Below are 12,328 nucleotides of genomic sequence, written 5' to 3' on the forward strand. Positions count from 1 at the left end.
GGATGAATAAAGAGAGACTTGGAAAGACTTACATGAACTGATGCCGAGTGAAATGATCAGAACCAGGAGATCATTATACACTTCGACAACAATACTGTATGAGAATGTATTCTGATGGAAGTGGATATCTTTAAGAAAGAGAAGATCTAATTCAGTTCCAATTGATCAATGATGGACAGAACCAGCTACACCCAGAGAAGGAACACTGGGAAATGAGTGTGAACTAGATGCATTTTGGATTTTCTTCTCAGGTTATTTTTACCCTCTGAATCCAATTCTTCCTGTACAACAAGAGAACTGTTCGGTTCTGAATGTGACAACCATGCCCAGGACAACCCAGAATCAGCCGGAGTCAGGATAAGCAAAAGTCCTCAGTCTTTATTGTTGGTCTTAGACGCAGAATTGAACAGGATAGAATCTTTGCCTTCTCCCTCATCTACTGCCAAAGTGTGACCCTAGCTAGTCTTACTCCACCCCCTAGTCCCTCCAACAATCCTAGGTATACACCAATCATTGAGCTAGCACAGATAGTGGAAAGGACCATTTTCCAAACATATACCCATAGAGTATTGTCCAATCAGTAGTTAGCCTCAAGTGCTTGGCAATCCTGATCTCAGTGCATCGACTCAATAGTTTCAGCCCTCTACATCTGCACATATATATTGTATCTAGGATATACTATTACATATTTAACATGTATAAGACTGCCTGCCATCTAGGGGAGGGAGTGGAGGGAGGGAAAGAAAAAATTGGAACAGAAGTGAGTGCAGGGGATAATGTAAAAAATTACCCATGCATATGTACTGTTAATAAAAGTTATTTTAAAAAAAGAACTATGCCCAAAGTTATCAAACTGTACATACCCTTTGACCCAGCAGTATTTCTACTGGGCCTATTTCCCAAAGAGATTACTTAAAGGAGGGAAAAGGATCCACATGTGCAAAAATGCTTGTGGCGAGCCCTCTTTGTAGTGGCAAAAACTGAAAACTGAGTGGATGCCCATCAGTTGGAGAATGGCTGAATGGCTGAATACGTTTTGGTATATGAATGCTATGTAATATTATTGTTCTATAAGAAACTATCTGCAGGATGATTTCAGAGAGGCCTGGAGGGACTTACATGAAGTGATGCTAAGTGAAATGAGCAAAACCAGGTCATTTTGCATGGCAACAACAAGATTATATGATGACTGATTCTGATGGACAATCAGCAATGAGATGATTCAGGCCAGTTCCAATGGTCTTGTGATTAAGAGAGCCATCTGCACCCAGAGAGAGAACTGTGTGAACTGAGTGTGGATCACAACATAGCATTTTCACTCTTTTTGTTATTTGCTTACTTTTTTTTTTCTCATTTTTTCCTTTTTGATTTGATTTTTCTCATTTAGCACGATGATTGTAGAAATACATATGGAATTGCACATGTTTAACATTAAAAAAAGAAAGAAAATTGTAAGACTTAACCTTTGTTCCAGCTACCTCTTTTCATCCCAAATTTAATGGTCTCCAGCCTTTTTACCTATCCGAAAGCCAGTCACACAGAGGGACTCCAGATCATTCCTTCCTTCTGGATTAAACCTGAGGTCTTTTCTCCCAGTTCTTTGCTTCCTTACCCCATCCTCCCCATTTCAGGAAATGAAGAGGCAGAAGACTCTGTTATTCTCTCCAAGTTTAATCATGGCTGTCTTCCTCTCCACTCTAGAGCCACACTTTCCATTCGCCTCTTCTTTAGAAGTTTCCCCAAGGTAACCAATAGATCCAGGGGACCTTCTCTCTCTTGATAAGATGGTACTCTGACCCCTGATCCCTCCTCCAGCGCCCTTCTTGGAGCCTTGCCTCCTGTTCCACAGACCCTGGATGAATGTCTTCTAATGCGAACCCCTGGCTTGCCCACTCCCCAGAGCATTCACTTCCTTCTATCTCTAGTAACTACTTCCCTTCTTGGGCCCTAGCTATGAAGTCTGTGGAGAAGGAGGAAAGTCCTCTCAGAAGCAGCAGGAGTCAAGATGGGACAAGAAGTTGGAGAAAGGAGTACTTCCCAATTTAGCATGAGACTGAGAGAAGGTCGAGAGAAAAATGAGGAGAGGGTCTTTCAGAAAAGATAGGGCAACAGTCCCAAATGGAGAGTGATCCAGGAGAAGTCCAGGAGAGGGGAGGCTGAGGACTTCATGTGGCTTGTAATCCACTTAGAGAACTTGCTGATGCTGACATAGACACTTGGCATCTTGGGTTGGGTACAGGTTTTCACCCAGGTCATCACCCCTGCCAGCATCCAGGTCTTCTCAGCTTTACAGACAAGGGGTGCCCCGGGATCACCCTTGGGAAAGAGAGAAGAATTAAGCAGGGGGATATTCCAGAGATAGCTGGACCCTACATCCAGAACAATGGGATCACAACATCACCATTAGGGCCAGGGTAACAAGAAGATAGGGCCTCCACAAGGAGAGATGCTTAGGGGACTTGGCTTGGGTAACTACTCTCATTTGTCAGTTATCCGTTCAAGGCAGTATATAACTGCTGAAGGAACTAAAGACCTTGGAAGTCCTCTAGTACAATCTTTTTATTATATTATGTTATGTTACATTAGATATGTTATGTTACATTATATTACATTACGTTATATTATAATGTTAAATTATATTATAGTTGAGAAAACTCTGCCATTGGACCCAAGCAAATGGCAGAGATGAGATTTAAACGTTAACATCATGGATTTAAAACTGGGAGGGACCTTGGAAGTGTTCTAATTCCATTCTTCCATATTGCAGATGAGGAAGTCAAGATCCAAAGTGGCCAACACAGAAAATCAATGACAGAGCCAATATTGGAACCCAAGTCTCCTTACTCCAAAATCAACACTTTCCATTGTACTTCAACTGAGTTGGACCTTGTATCATAGAAACACTCTATCTGGAGCAATGAGATATGAACAGGAAGGTAGAATCATAGATTCTGAGGGATGAAAAGTCCTGAGTGGTCACCTAGTACATTACTAATTGACAAAGAACTTAGTATCTCCAAAGATATGTCATCCTATTTCTGAATAAGTCTATGATATTCTTCCTTATATGTCTATCCACAGGTCTTAATCCTGCCTTCTGGAAGTCCACAAAATGAATCTAAGATCTCTTTCATATGTGAGGTCTTCACATATTTTAAGACAATAATGATGGTCCTCTCCAGGTCTTCTCTTCTTGAAGTTAAATAAATATCCCTAGTTCCCTCACTAGTTCTTAATATCACATATCTTCACTTTCCCTCTCAATAGCCTGGCCCCGTTCTTTCTGCATTTTGTCTAGCTAATCAGCCTCCATTTTAAACATGTTCTGAACAGAGCAAAGGATAGTGGGACTCTGCCCTTGTTTTGGACCCTGGGTTCCTATTAATGCACCCTAAGATCACACTAGCATTTTTGGCTTCCATACCCCACCACTGATCTGTTCCAGTCTGTAAACCACAAGGACTTCCAAGATCTATTTTCCTGGTCACAACTATTTGTGCTATTAATTTGTTGAACCCTAATACAGGACCTTTTGACTGTTATCCTACATGTTAGTTATTTCTCCCAGCTTTGTGTAACCTGCAAGGTTGATGAGTTTTATTTTATCACACTAATCAAGTCTTTGATAAAATTATTCAAGAAAATAGTGCCTAGGATAGAGCTCTGGCTTCCCTCTTGTTTGACATCAATCCATTAATTGCTTCTCTTTGGATCCTTCCATTCAAATGATTCTAAATCCATTTAACTAAAAATTCATCTAGCCCTCTTCTCTCCATTTTATATACCCAGACAGAAAAAAATTCTCAAGAGTTGTTGGAGAATGCTTCCCTGCAATCCAACTATATTCTAACAGCATAATCAAATGCAAGGTGCTGATGAAGCTGAATGAAGTTAGTCTAGCATAATTTTTCTTAACCACACTAGGTCCTAGGGATTAAGATTTCTCCTTCAGTGTTCATCCATTTAATAATGACTTCCATAATCTGTCTGGGGGGCAATGGGATTATCAATATACTGTCTAAGGGAGCCCTGAGGGCAGGGACTCTGACCTTTGACTTCAGAACCTACAGGGAACTCACCTGACACAGAGTTTCATTTTTTTGGCCTGTAGCACATACCACAGATCCCTTGGCAAAAGTCAAGTATCGGAGAAAAGGGGGAGTAATGTGGTAAAACCGGTCACACTTGTGGAGGTCAACAATGAAGACCTTTGTCTCCTGCAAAGGGGATGGTAACGGCTGACCTGGGAAGACAGTGTAATGGTGAGAAGGTTAACGCTTTCCTCTTCCTGCCCCCTATCAGCCTTTAGGGATTCCTTTGCATTCATTCTTTCATTAAGTAAATATTTGCAGAGCAGCCACTGATATTTGATAAATTTTTTGACTGCATCTTTCCCATTTCCTGATCCCTCAGGAGTTCAGGCAATTTGAATTTAAGACCCAATACAGCACCAATTAACTATATGACTGACTCCTCTCTGGGCTTCAGTTTCCCTACACGTAAAATGAGAAAATTAATTGATTGGGTGATCTCTACGGTAGTTCCATTTTCTAGCATCTGTCTTCTATGATTTTGTGCTGAACTGACAGGCAAATGGGAAACTAAGCAGGGACTGATGATGTGAGAGGGGGTGATTGAGAATTCCTCTAACTTTTGTACTTTGAGGAAGGTTTTCTCTTGGAAAAAAATGACATTGGAAAAATTCATTTTGTTTGATTATGTATAATTGTTACAAGGCTTTTTCTTTTCTTCCCTACTATCCCAAGGGAGATGGTATGGGAATTATTTAAAATGAAATTTAATTTTTTTAAAAAGGAAAATAAAAAGATAATGAAACTAAAGTGATATATGGGGACAGATGAAAAGTGGCTGAAGCTTTGGCCTAATTTCATTCTAAAACACACAAAGCAAGTTAGTGTCTAGGGAAGGAGCTGTCAGGTCTCCCACCCAAAAAGGGCTGAAGGGGAGGTAGGCAAAGATCTTTCTACAAATCAAACATTCTAGACTGATGGCTCAGATGTGAAGTAGAAGAGGGAAAGGGGGCTCCTATGAATGACTAGGACCCTGCCCCAGCCTGAGATGAAATTCCTTCTTTTAAAAGTATAGGAGTTAAAAATAAAAGTTCACATTTCTTCTATTTATCACTGTTTACAAAATGCTTTTTCTGCCTCCATCCCCTAAGGTGGATAATGTAAGAACAAGTCTTCAATGCTTGGAGGTATCCATAATCTCACTGATGATGGAACTCCCTCCAATGGCTACAGATCCTAACCTAGAATGTCCTTTCATTCTGGGCAATATCCTCTCCTAAATCCTCCAAGGGGGCAGCAGGAAGGAATAGTCTACTCACGATGTTGGGGGAGGGATGGAGGAAGGTTTTCTCTAGTTCTCTTGAAACTATGTGGATGGCAACAGAGCCTAAAGGCTCTCATCCAATGGATAACCCTCTCTCTTTATAAAAGGTAAATAAAAACAAATAGATAAACAAATAAATAAATAAATAGACCCCCCCCCCCCAAAAAAAAATTTCATTGACTTGCTCAAGACTACACAAATAAGTGTCTGAGGCAGAACTCAAACCCAGGTATCCCTAATTCCCCAATTCATAGATCTCTACCCACCTTCATCACCTTTCACTGTATTTCTCATTTTACCCCATCCAGTCACCCAGCACTGGGTCCCAATCTTCAAGTCATACAGAGGGGGAAGTAGACAGACAGGCTGGATGGATCTGGTGAAGGTCACAGGGAAACTCAGCCGGAGGAGGGCAATGTCACTGATTATCAAGATCCAGCTCCTGTACTTTGGATGAAGGAGGATGTCCAGGACAGGGATTACTTGGGAAGTGTTGGAGTTATTAGGATAGAGATTCATGTCCCCCATCATAACGGAGTATTCCAAATTGCTGTAAGAAAAAAGACAGGGAAACGTACCCTGACCCTGGGACTGGCCAAATATGTGGGGTGCCCACTCACTGTGCCAGGTGGGAGTAGGAAACAAACTGCAGGAGGGAGACGGAGGTAGCAGTGAGAATGGACAAGAGGGGCCGGGCTGACTAAAATGCCTCCTCCCCCCCCCACCCCGCGTCTTGTGGGTGCTCTCAGCTTCCCCCTCTCCTTGCAGTCCCCATATTGCAGCCTCAGTTCTGGCAGGACGCTTTCCCAGAGGTAATCGAGTTACTCCTTACATTGTCTCATAGCAATAAGGGATAAAGTATCTTCTCCCATGATACCCGGTCCTTTTCTACTCAGCAAGGTCAGTGCTCAGTTATTACATGCATTTTGCTTAGCCACAATTGGAATGAAATCCCCCTATAAGTCAGGACCAGATCTTTTTCTCCCAAAGAACAGGCACGATTCAGGATTTATGGAAGTCCCATCTATTGTGTGAATGACTGCATGTCTAAGGTCTTCCATCAACAACTTAGGTATTTTCCCAGCCTGAGGATCCGGCACAGAGCTTTAACTAGGAATTTTTGCATCTAGGATAACTTACTCTCAGCTGAGCAAAGCAGGTGGGGATGGGGGTAATGAGAGTGTTTGGGCAACAGCACAGGGCTGCCACTGGGAAAGAAGGGAGAGAGACAGGGACAGAGAGAGACAGAGAGAAAAGGAGACAGAGAGAGAGACAGAAACAAACAAAGGGGGGGGGGGAAGAGACAGAGAAAGGGACAAAGAGAAAAAGATAGAGACAGAGACAAAGAAAGACACACAGAGAGAGACACAGATAGAGATAGAGAGACAGAGACAGAATAAGAGAATTGATAATTTTCGGGTAGCTTCCAGTTTTAACACATTATTCTAGCAAAGTTCATATTCAATTTTATTATTTCTACCCCTTTGAAGGATTGTGCCCTGGAGCAAAGCCCTGATTGCCTGATATCAATTACAATGCTCATCAGGTGACTCACCTATTAATGCAGCTGGCAGCTGTCACTACCCATTCTTTGGCCAGGAGGACCCCTCCACACACATGGTGTTGATTCTGTTGCAGGCTTACTTGCCATGGCCATTTATACTCCATAGAATCTTGCATATTTGTAGTGTTCAACCGGTCAGGACGGTCACAATCTAAGGGAGAAGGGGAAAGGGAAGGGAAAAAGGAAAAGGAAAGGGAAAGGGAAAGGAAAAGAGGAAAGGGAAGGAGGAGAAGGAAAAGAGGAAAGGGAAGGAGAAGGCAAAGAGGAAAGGGAAGGAGAAGGCAAAGAGGAAAGGGAAGGGGGAGGGGAGGAGGAGTGGAAGGAAAAGGGGGAGGGAAAGAAAAAGAAAAAGGAGAAGAGAAAGGGGAAGGGAAAAGCAAAGAGGAAGAGGAAGGGGAAGAAAAGAGAGAAGGGCAGAAGGAAGGAAGAGAGAAGAGAGGAAGGAAAGGAAAAAGTGGAAAAGAGATGAAAGGAGATAAAGAAGGGAAGAAAATTAGTGAGAGGAAGAAAGAGAAAAAAAGGAGGGGTAAAAAGATGAGAAAAAGATGAAAGAGACAAAAAAAGAATTAGTGAGAGAGGAAGAGAGAAAAAAAAGAGAGAGGAAGAGAGACAGCATCAGAGAGAAAATGTCAGAGTTTGAGGACCCCAGAATATAGTCCTTAAGGCTAAAGGGGCTACTTGTTATTTCTAGGTTACTTTCAGGGTACCAGAAGGGACTTTGGGAAGTGTCAATCTTCAAATGCAGTAAAAGAAGGACCATTGTCTGAGGGGCTGGCAGTTGTGATCAAAGGGCTGAATCAGTTGTGGAGCAAGAGTGCCAAACTGTGCCAGGGCAGTTTGTGACCTGGTGTGGATGAGTCTATGAGGAGCTCAAGAAGTGTGTGTGGAGGAACAGAGTGGAAGGAAGGGCTCTGGACGCACTTGGGAGACAGGGAACCTTGGGCAAGGGTGAGCTCAGCAGGCCCCTGCCGCACCTTGGGCCATGTGAGGGAATCTGTGTCCTGGTGTCCCCCACCCCACCCTTAGCCCGTCATAGAGACCACCAGCAAGAAGAGCCCGCTTTGGCTGAATTAAGAATGGCCTGAGCTTTCCTAATTCAGTCCAGGAAGGGGGGGCCAGTGGGATACAAGGGGACTGCCGCTAACGAGTTGCCCAGGCTTGAATCCTTGACTCCCCCCCCCCCCCCCTCCAGCTCCGCTCATATATCCATTGTCAAATCCTACAACAGCTCTTTTAGCTGTCCTTTTCTTGGTTCCTTACTATTTTCCCTATCAAATGAAATATTTGTAAAGTGCTCAGCACAGTGCTTAGCACACGGATGACACTTAATAAATGCCTCTTCCCTCATTTCCTTCTCCCTTGGACTATTGTAATAGTTTCCTAATTGGTCTCTCTACCTCAAATCTTTCTTTTCTCCAATCTGTACAGCTACCAAAGCTATCTCCATCAAGGGCAGGTCTGACTATGTTATTCCATTATTCAATAAACTCTAGTGGCTACCTATTATTTCTAGGACCAAATATAGACTCCTATCTTGTTTTTGAAGTCCTCCATTACCTGCCTCTAAGCTACCTTTCCATCCTTATTGTATATTACTCCTTTTTACTTCATTTTTATGATTTAACCAAAATAGTTTTTTTTCTTCCTTCCTTCCTCCTTCTTTCTTCTTTCTTCTCCTCTTTTCTTCCTCCCTCCCTTCCTTTTTCTCTTCCTTTCCTTCCTTCTTCTCTCTTCTCCTTTCCGCCGTCTTAGCCTTTGACGCTGTATAATGGGGTTCTGAGAGCATGCTTTTAACATTTGGCTGGTAATCTACTTTTGTTATTATTGTTCTAGGTGCTAGATTTCTTGTCCTCAATCTTCTCCTATTTGGGCTACACAAATGCTAGACTTCTATATCCTCCATAGTTAAGGCAGATTTCACAGTTTGAGCGTCTCTGAGATCCATTACCCCCAGACTCACATTTTCCTTGTATTTTCTAAGTGCAGCCCCAATGGAGTCCCTGCCCTACCACCCCAATAGGACAACTTGGCTCTCCCAAATCCCAGACCCCTCCCAGAAATAGAAACACATATTCTTGAGCCTGGACATCTGAATTGCAATTCCAGACAGGTAATTTCCTACTTACCTGGTCTTTGAATAGCCAAGGAACCTGCAGGGTAGGGACAAAGAAAAACAAAGATGAGAGGTGAGGCAACTGGAAGAAGTGAAATGACCAGCATGGGGTGAGATAGAAGTAGGGTTGAGATAAAAAGAAAGAAAATAGAGCAACCAAAGGGATTTGTTCTGTCCTTCATCCATTTGACCATGGATTTGACCATGACATCAGGGAGGTTACACCATGATATGCAAGTAACTTGCAGTTAAGTAACTTGAGGAGGAGCTGGGCAAGGTCACCTATTTCACTTTTCCCTCCAGAACCATCAGGAGCCAGAAGCCACAGGACAACTGGAGATGGCCCTGGATGCAGTGGGAGACCTCGGGCTTGTTAAGCTAAGGTCTTCAACAGGTCTCAGTGAGACAGAGGGAACTGCTCAATCAGTGATTAATGGTAGGTAAGAAATGAGGCAGAAGTGGCCTGTTATACCTAGTCAAAACCCTCCATTCTGGAGTGGATAGACCTCAGGGTTTCTGGGCAAATGGAACAAGTGCTATTTACATTCACCTGAGCCAATAGGTCCAAACAACCAAGTGGAGCTTGGCCTGATCCCAGCTCTTAATCAGTGAGAGCCAGAGTGTCTGGGATTTAACACATGATCCTTAAGGAAATTTATGCTATAAATCTAGATATATCTTGCAAAGTTTCATCATCAAGAAAAAAGATTTTTATATTCTTTTGGGCAGAATTCCTGCAGTAAGAATATGATATGCTATGTGGAAATGAAGGAGATAAGAAAGTGTAAGATAATAAGAAACCAAGAGAAAATAAGAAAGGAAGGCTACCACTGAATGGATGTGAAATTACTGGGAAGGCATAAGATAATATTTCAGGAATAACAGAAAGGAAGTTAAAAGGAGGGAATAGAAATTAAGAAAGGATCCAATAAAAGGGAGGAATGAAGAGCAGAGATAATGAGCAGGTGAAATAACTCAGAAGGAGACAAGAGGAAGGGAGATCACATAGAATTTGAAATAATATGGAGCAGAGAGGGAAGCTAGCCAGGTGAGACCTCACTGGAGAATGAGATGTCCAAGGAAAGAAATAACAGAAAGGGTAAGATTATAGGAAGGGTGAGATATAACCCATATATAATATATACTTGGGTACATATTTCATACATATATATATTATATGTTTATATACATATAAATACAAATATATAACATACTTGCGTATATTATATACTAGTACATACAAAAAATACTTGTATATTATATAATAGTACATAAAATATAATATATACATGAATTATATACTATATATAAAATAATAATATACTGTGTGTATTACATAATATTAAGAAGGAAATTTAGTCTATAAACCCTGATTTTATGGATACATATATCATGTAACATGTATTACACGATAAGAAAATTCTAGTTCACATAATAGGGAAATAACAGAAAAGCAGCAGAGAATAACAGAAGGAGGGATGACAGTAAAGTGGAGATAACAAGTATGACGCCTTACAAACCAGCATGGGTTCGTTGGGAAAGGTGAGCTAGGTCAGGGAAAGGGTAAGGGAAGAGAGGCGGTGAGTGACATCAGAGAGAGGTTGGATAAGTGCACGGTACAGAAAAAGGAGAGATGAAGGGCCCGGAGGTGCCGAGAGAACAGGGCGGGAGGGACAGGAGCGGAGGGAAAGCGGGATAACCGGAAGGAGGGATTGCGGGATAACCGGAAGGAGGGATTGCGGGATAACCGGAAGGAGGGAAAGCGGGATAACCGGAAGGAGGGAAAGCGGGATAACCGGACAGAGGGATTGCGGGATAACCGGAAGGAGGGGATTGCGGGATAACCGGAAGGAGGGAAAGCGGGATAACCGGAAGGAGGGAAAGCGGGATAACCGGAAGGAGGGAAAGCGGGATAACCAGAAGGAGGGGATTGCGGGATAACCGGAAGGAGGGAAAGCGGGATAACCGGAATGAGGGATTGCGGGATAACCGGAAGGAGGGATTGCGGGATAACTGGAAGGAGGGAAAGCGGGATAACCGGAAGGAGGGATTGCGGGATAAGCGGAAGGAGGGATTGCGGGATAACCAGGAGGGGATTGCGGGATAACCGGAAGGAGGGAAAGCGGGATAACCGGAAGGAGGGATTGCGGGATAACCAGAAGGAGGGATTGCGGGATAACCGGAAGGAGGGAAAGCGGGATAACCGGAAGGAGGGATTGCGGGATAACCGGAAGGAGGGATTGCGGGATAACCGGACGGAGGGATTGCGGGATAACCGGAAGGAGGGAAAGCGGGATAACCGGACGGAGGGATTGCGGGATAACCGGACGGAGGGATTGCGGGATAACCGGACGGAGGGATTGCGGGATAACCGGACGGAGGGATTGCGGGATAAGCGGAAGGAGGGATTGCGGGATAACCGGAAGGAGGGATTGCGGGATAACCGGAAGGAGGGATTGCGGGATAACCGGAAGGAGGGATTGCGGGATAACCGGAAGGAGGGAAAGCGGGATAACCGGAAGGAGGGATTGCGGGATAACCGGAAGGAGGGATTGCGGGCACTGACACAAGGGCGGCAACAGGAAGGCGAGATGAGGGGAAGGGAGGAGGGAAAAACTGCAAGAGAGGGCTGGGGGGGAGGAGGAGGAAGGGAAAGAGCAGCGGGGAGATGCAGGCCGGCGGAGGGGGGGCCGGGGCCGCAGACGCCAGGGGGTGACCAGGAGGAGGGGAGGTACAGAAGGGTGAGGCCGCGGGGAGAGGCGAGGGAGCCAGGCAGGGAGCGCACCCCCAGCCGGCGGCGGCGGCGGCGGCAGCAGCAGCAGCAGGAGGCACAGCATTGCGCCTGGCGGGACAGCAAGCCCTGGGCCGGGCGGGCTCCCGGGGCTCAGCCGAGCTCCTGAGCCCCCGCCTTCCGGGAGCTCCTGCCCGGGCTCTCCCTGCCCGTGAGGCCGCAAGCCTCCGCACTTCCGCCTCCTCGCTGTGGGACTGGGGGAGCCGATAGGGGGCGCCAGGCAAGGCGGGGGCGGTCCTGTTGGGAAAAATAACCCCCCGCTGACCGGACGTTGCCCTTTGTAGGCACAAGGCGCCAGGCGGCGCGCCGGGCTCGGAAGGCGGGCGCCGCTGCGGACCGCCGCGCTATCATCCTTCCGATTAGTTTACTTAATGCTGATAGGTTCTTGCTCTTCCCGGGCGCCCAGTGGATTCCGGTTCTGCCGGTTTCTCTCAGCATCTGTTCGAGTAAATCTTGCCGGGGTTTTCTGCCCACGGCCGTTCCTCATTCCTCACAGAGCAGCCCT

At 44.8% G+C, this 12,328-nt stretch overlaps 1 protein-coding gene across 1 annotated transcript; it reads right to left on the bottom strand.

The window, feature by feature from the left end:
* Window positions 1-1,382: 1,382 nt before the first annotated feature.
* LOC105749566 (putative serine protease 45) lies at window positions 1,383-12,127 on the bottom strand. The gene is made up of 6 exons (XM_031960502.1): window positions 11,818-12,127; window positions 9,046-9,069; window positions 6,911-7,070; window positions 5,622-5,905; window positions 4,080-4,243; window positions 1,383-2,316 (listed from the first exon to the last, which is right to left on the bottom strand). Exons 1-6 carry the CDS (start codon window positions 11,867-11,869, stop codon window positions 2,092-2,094), a joined length of 909 nt encoding a protein of 302 aa, XP_031816362.1. The 5' UTR covers window positions 11,870-12,127; the 3' UTR covers window positions 1,383-2,091.
* Window positions 12,128-12,328: the final 201 nt, after the last annotated feature.

The sequence above is a fragment of the Sarcophilus harrisii genome, chromosome 1, assembly GCF_902635505.1.
Source record: "Sarcophilus harrisii chromosome 1, mSarHar1.11, whole genome shotgun sequence".
NCBI lineage: Eukaryota > Metazoa > Chordata > Mammalia > Dasyuromorphia > Dasyuridae > Sarcophilus > Sarcophilus harrisii.

What these genes read in the sequence shown, in the direction of transcription:
- LOC105749566 (XM_031960502.1), bottom strand. Translation starts at nt 11,869, where the DNA reads ATGCTGTGCCTCCTGCTGCTGCTGCTGCCGCCGCCGCCGCCGCCGGCT. An exon ending in CTTGGCTATTCAAAGACCAG is followed by an intron (nt 7,071 to 9,045) that starts GTAAGTAGGAAA and finishes CTTCTCCCTTAG; the next exon opens with ATTGTGACCGTCCTGACCGG. An exon ending in TACAGTGAAAGGTGATGAAG is followed by an intron (nt 4,244 to 5,621) that starts GTGGGTAGAGAT and finishes CTGTCTTCCCAG; the next exon opens with GTCAGCCGTTACCATCCCCT.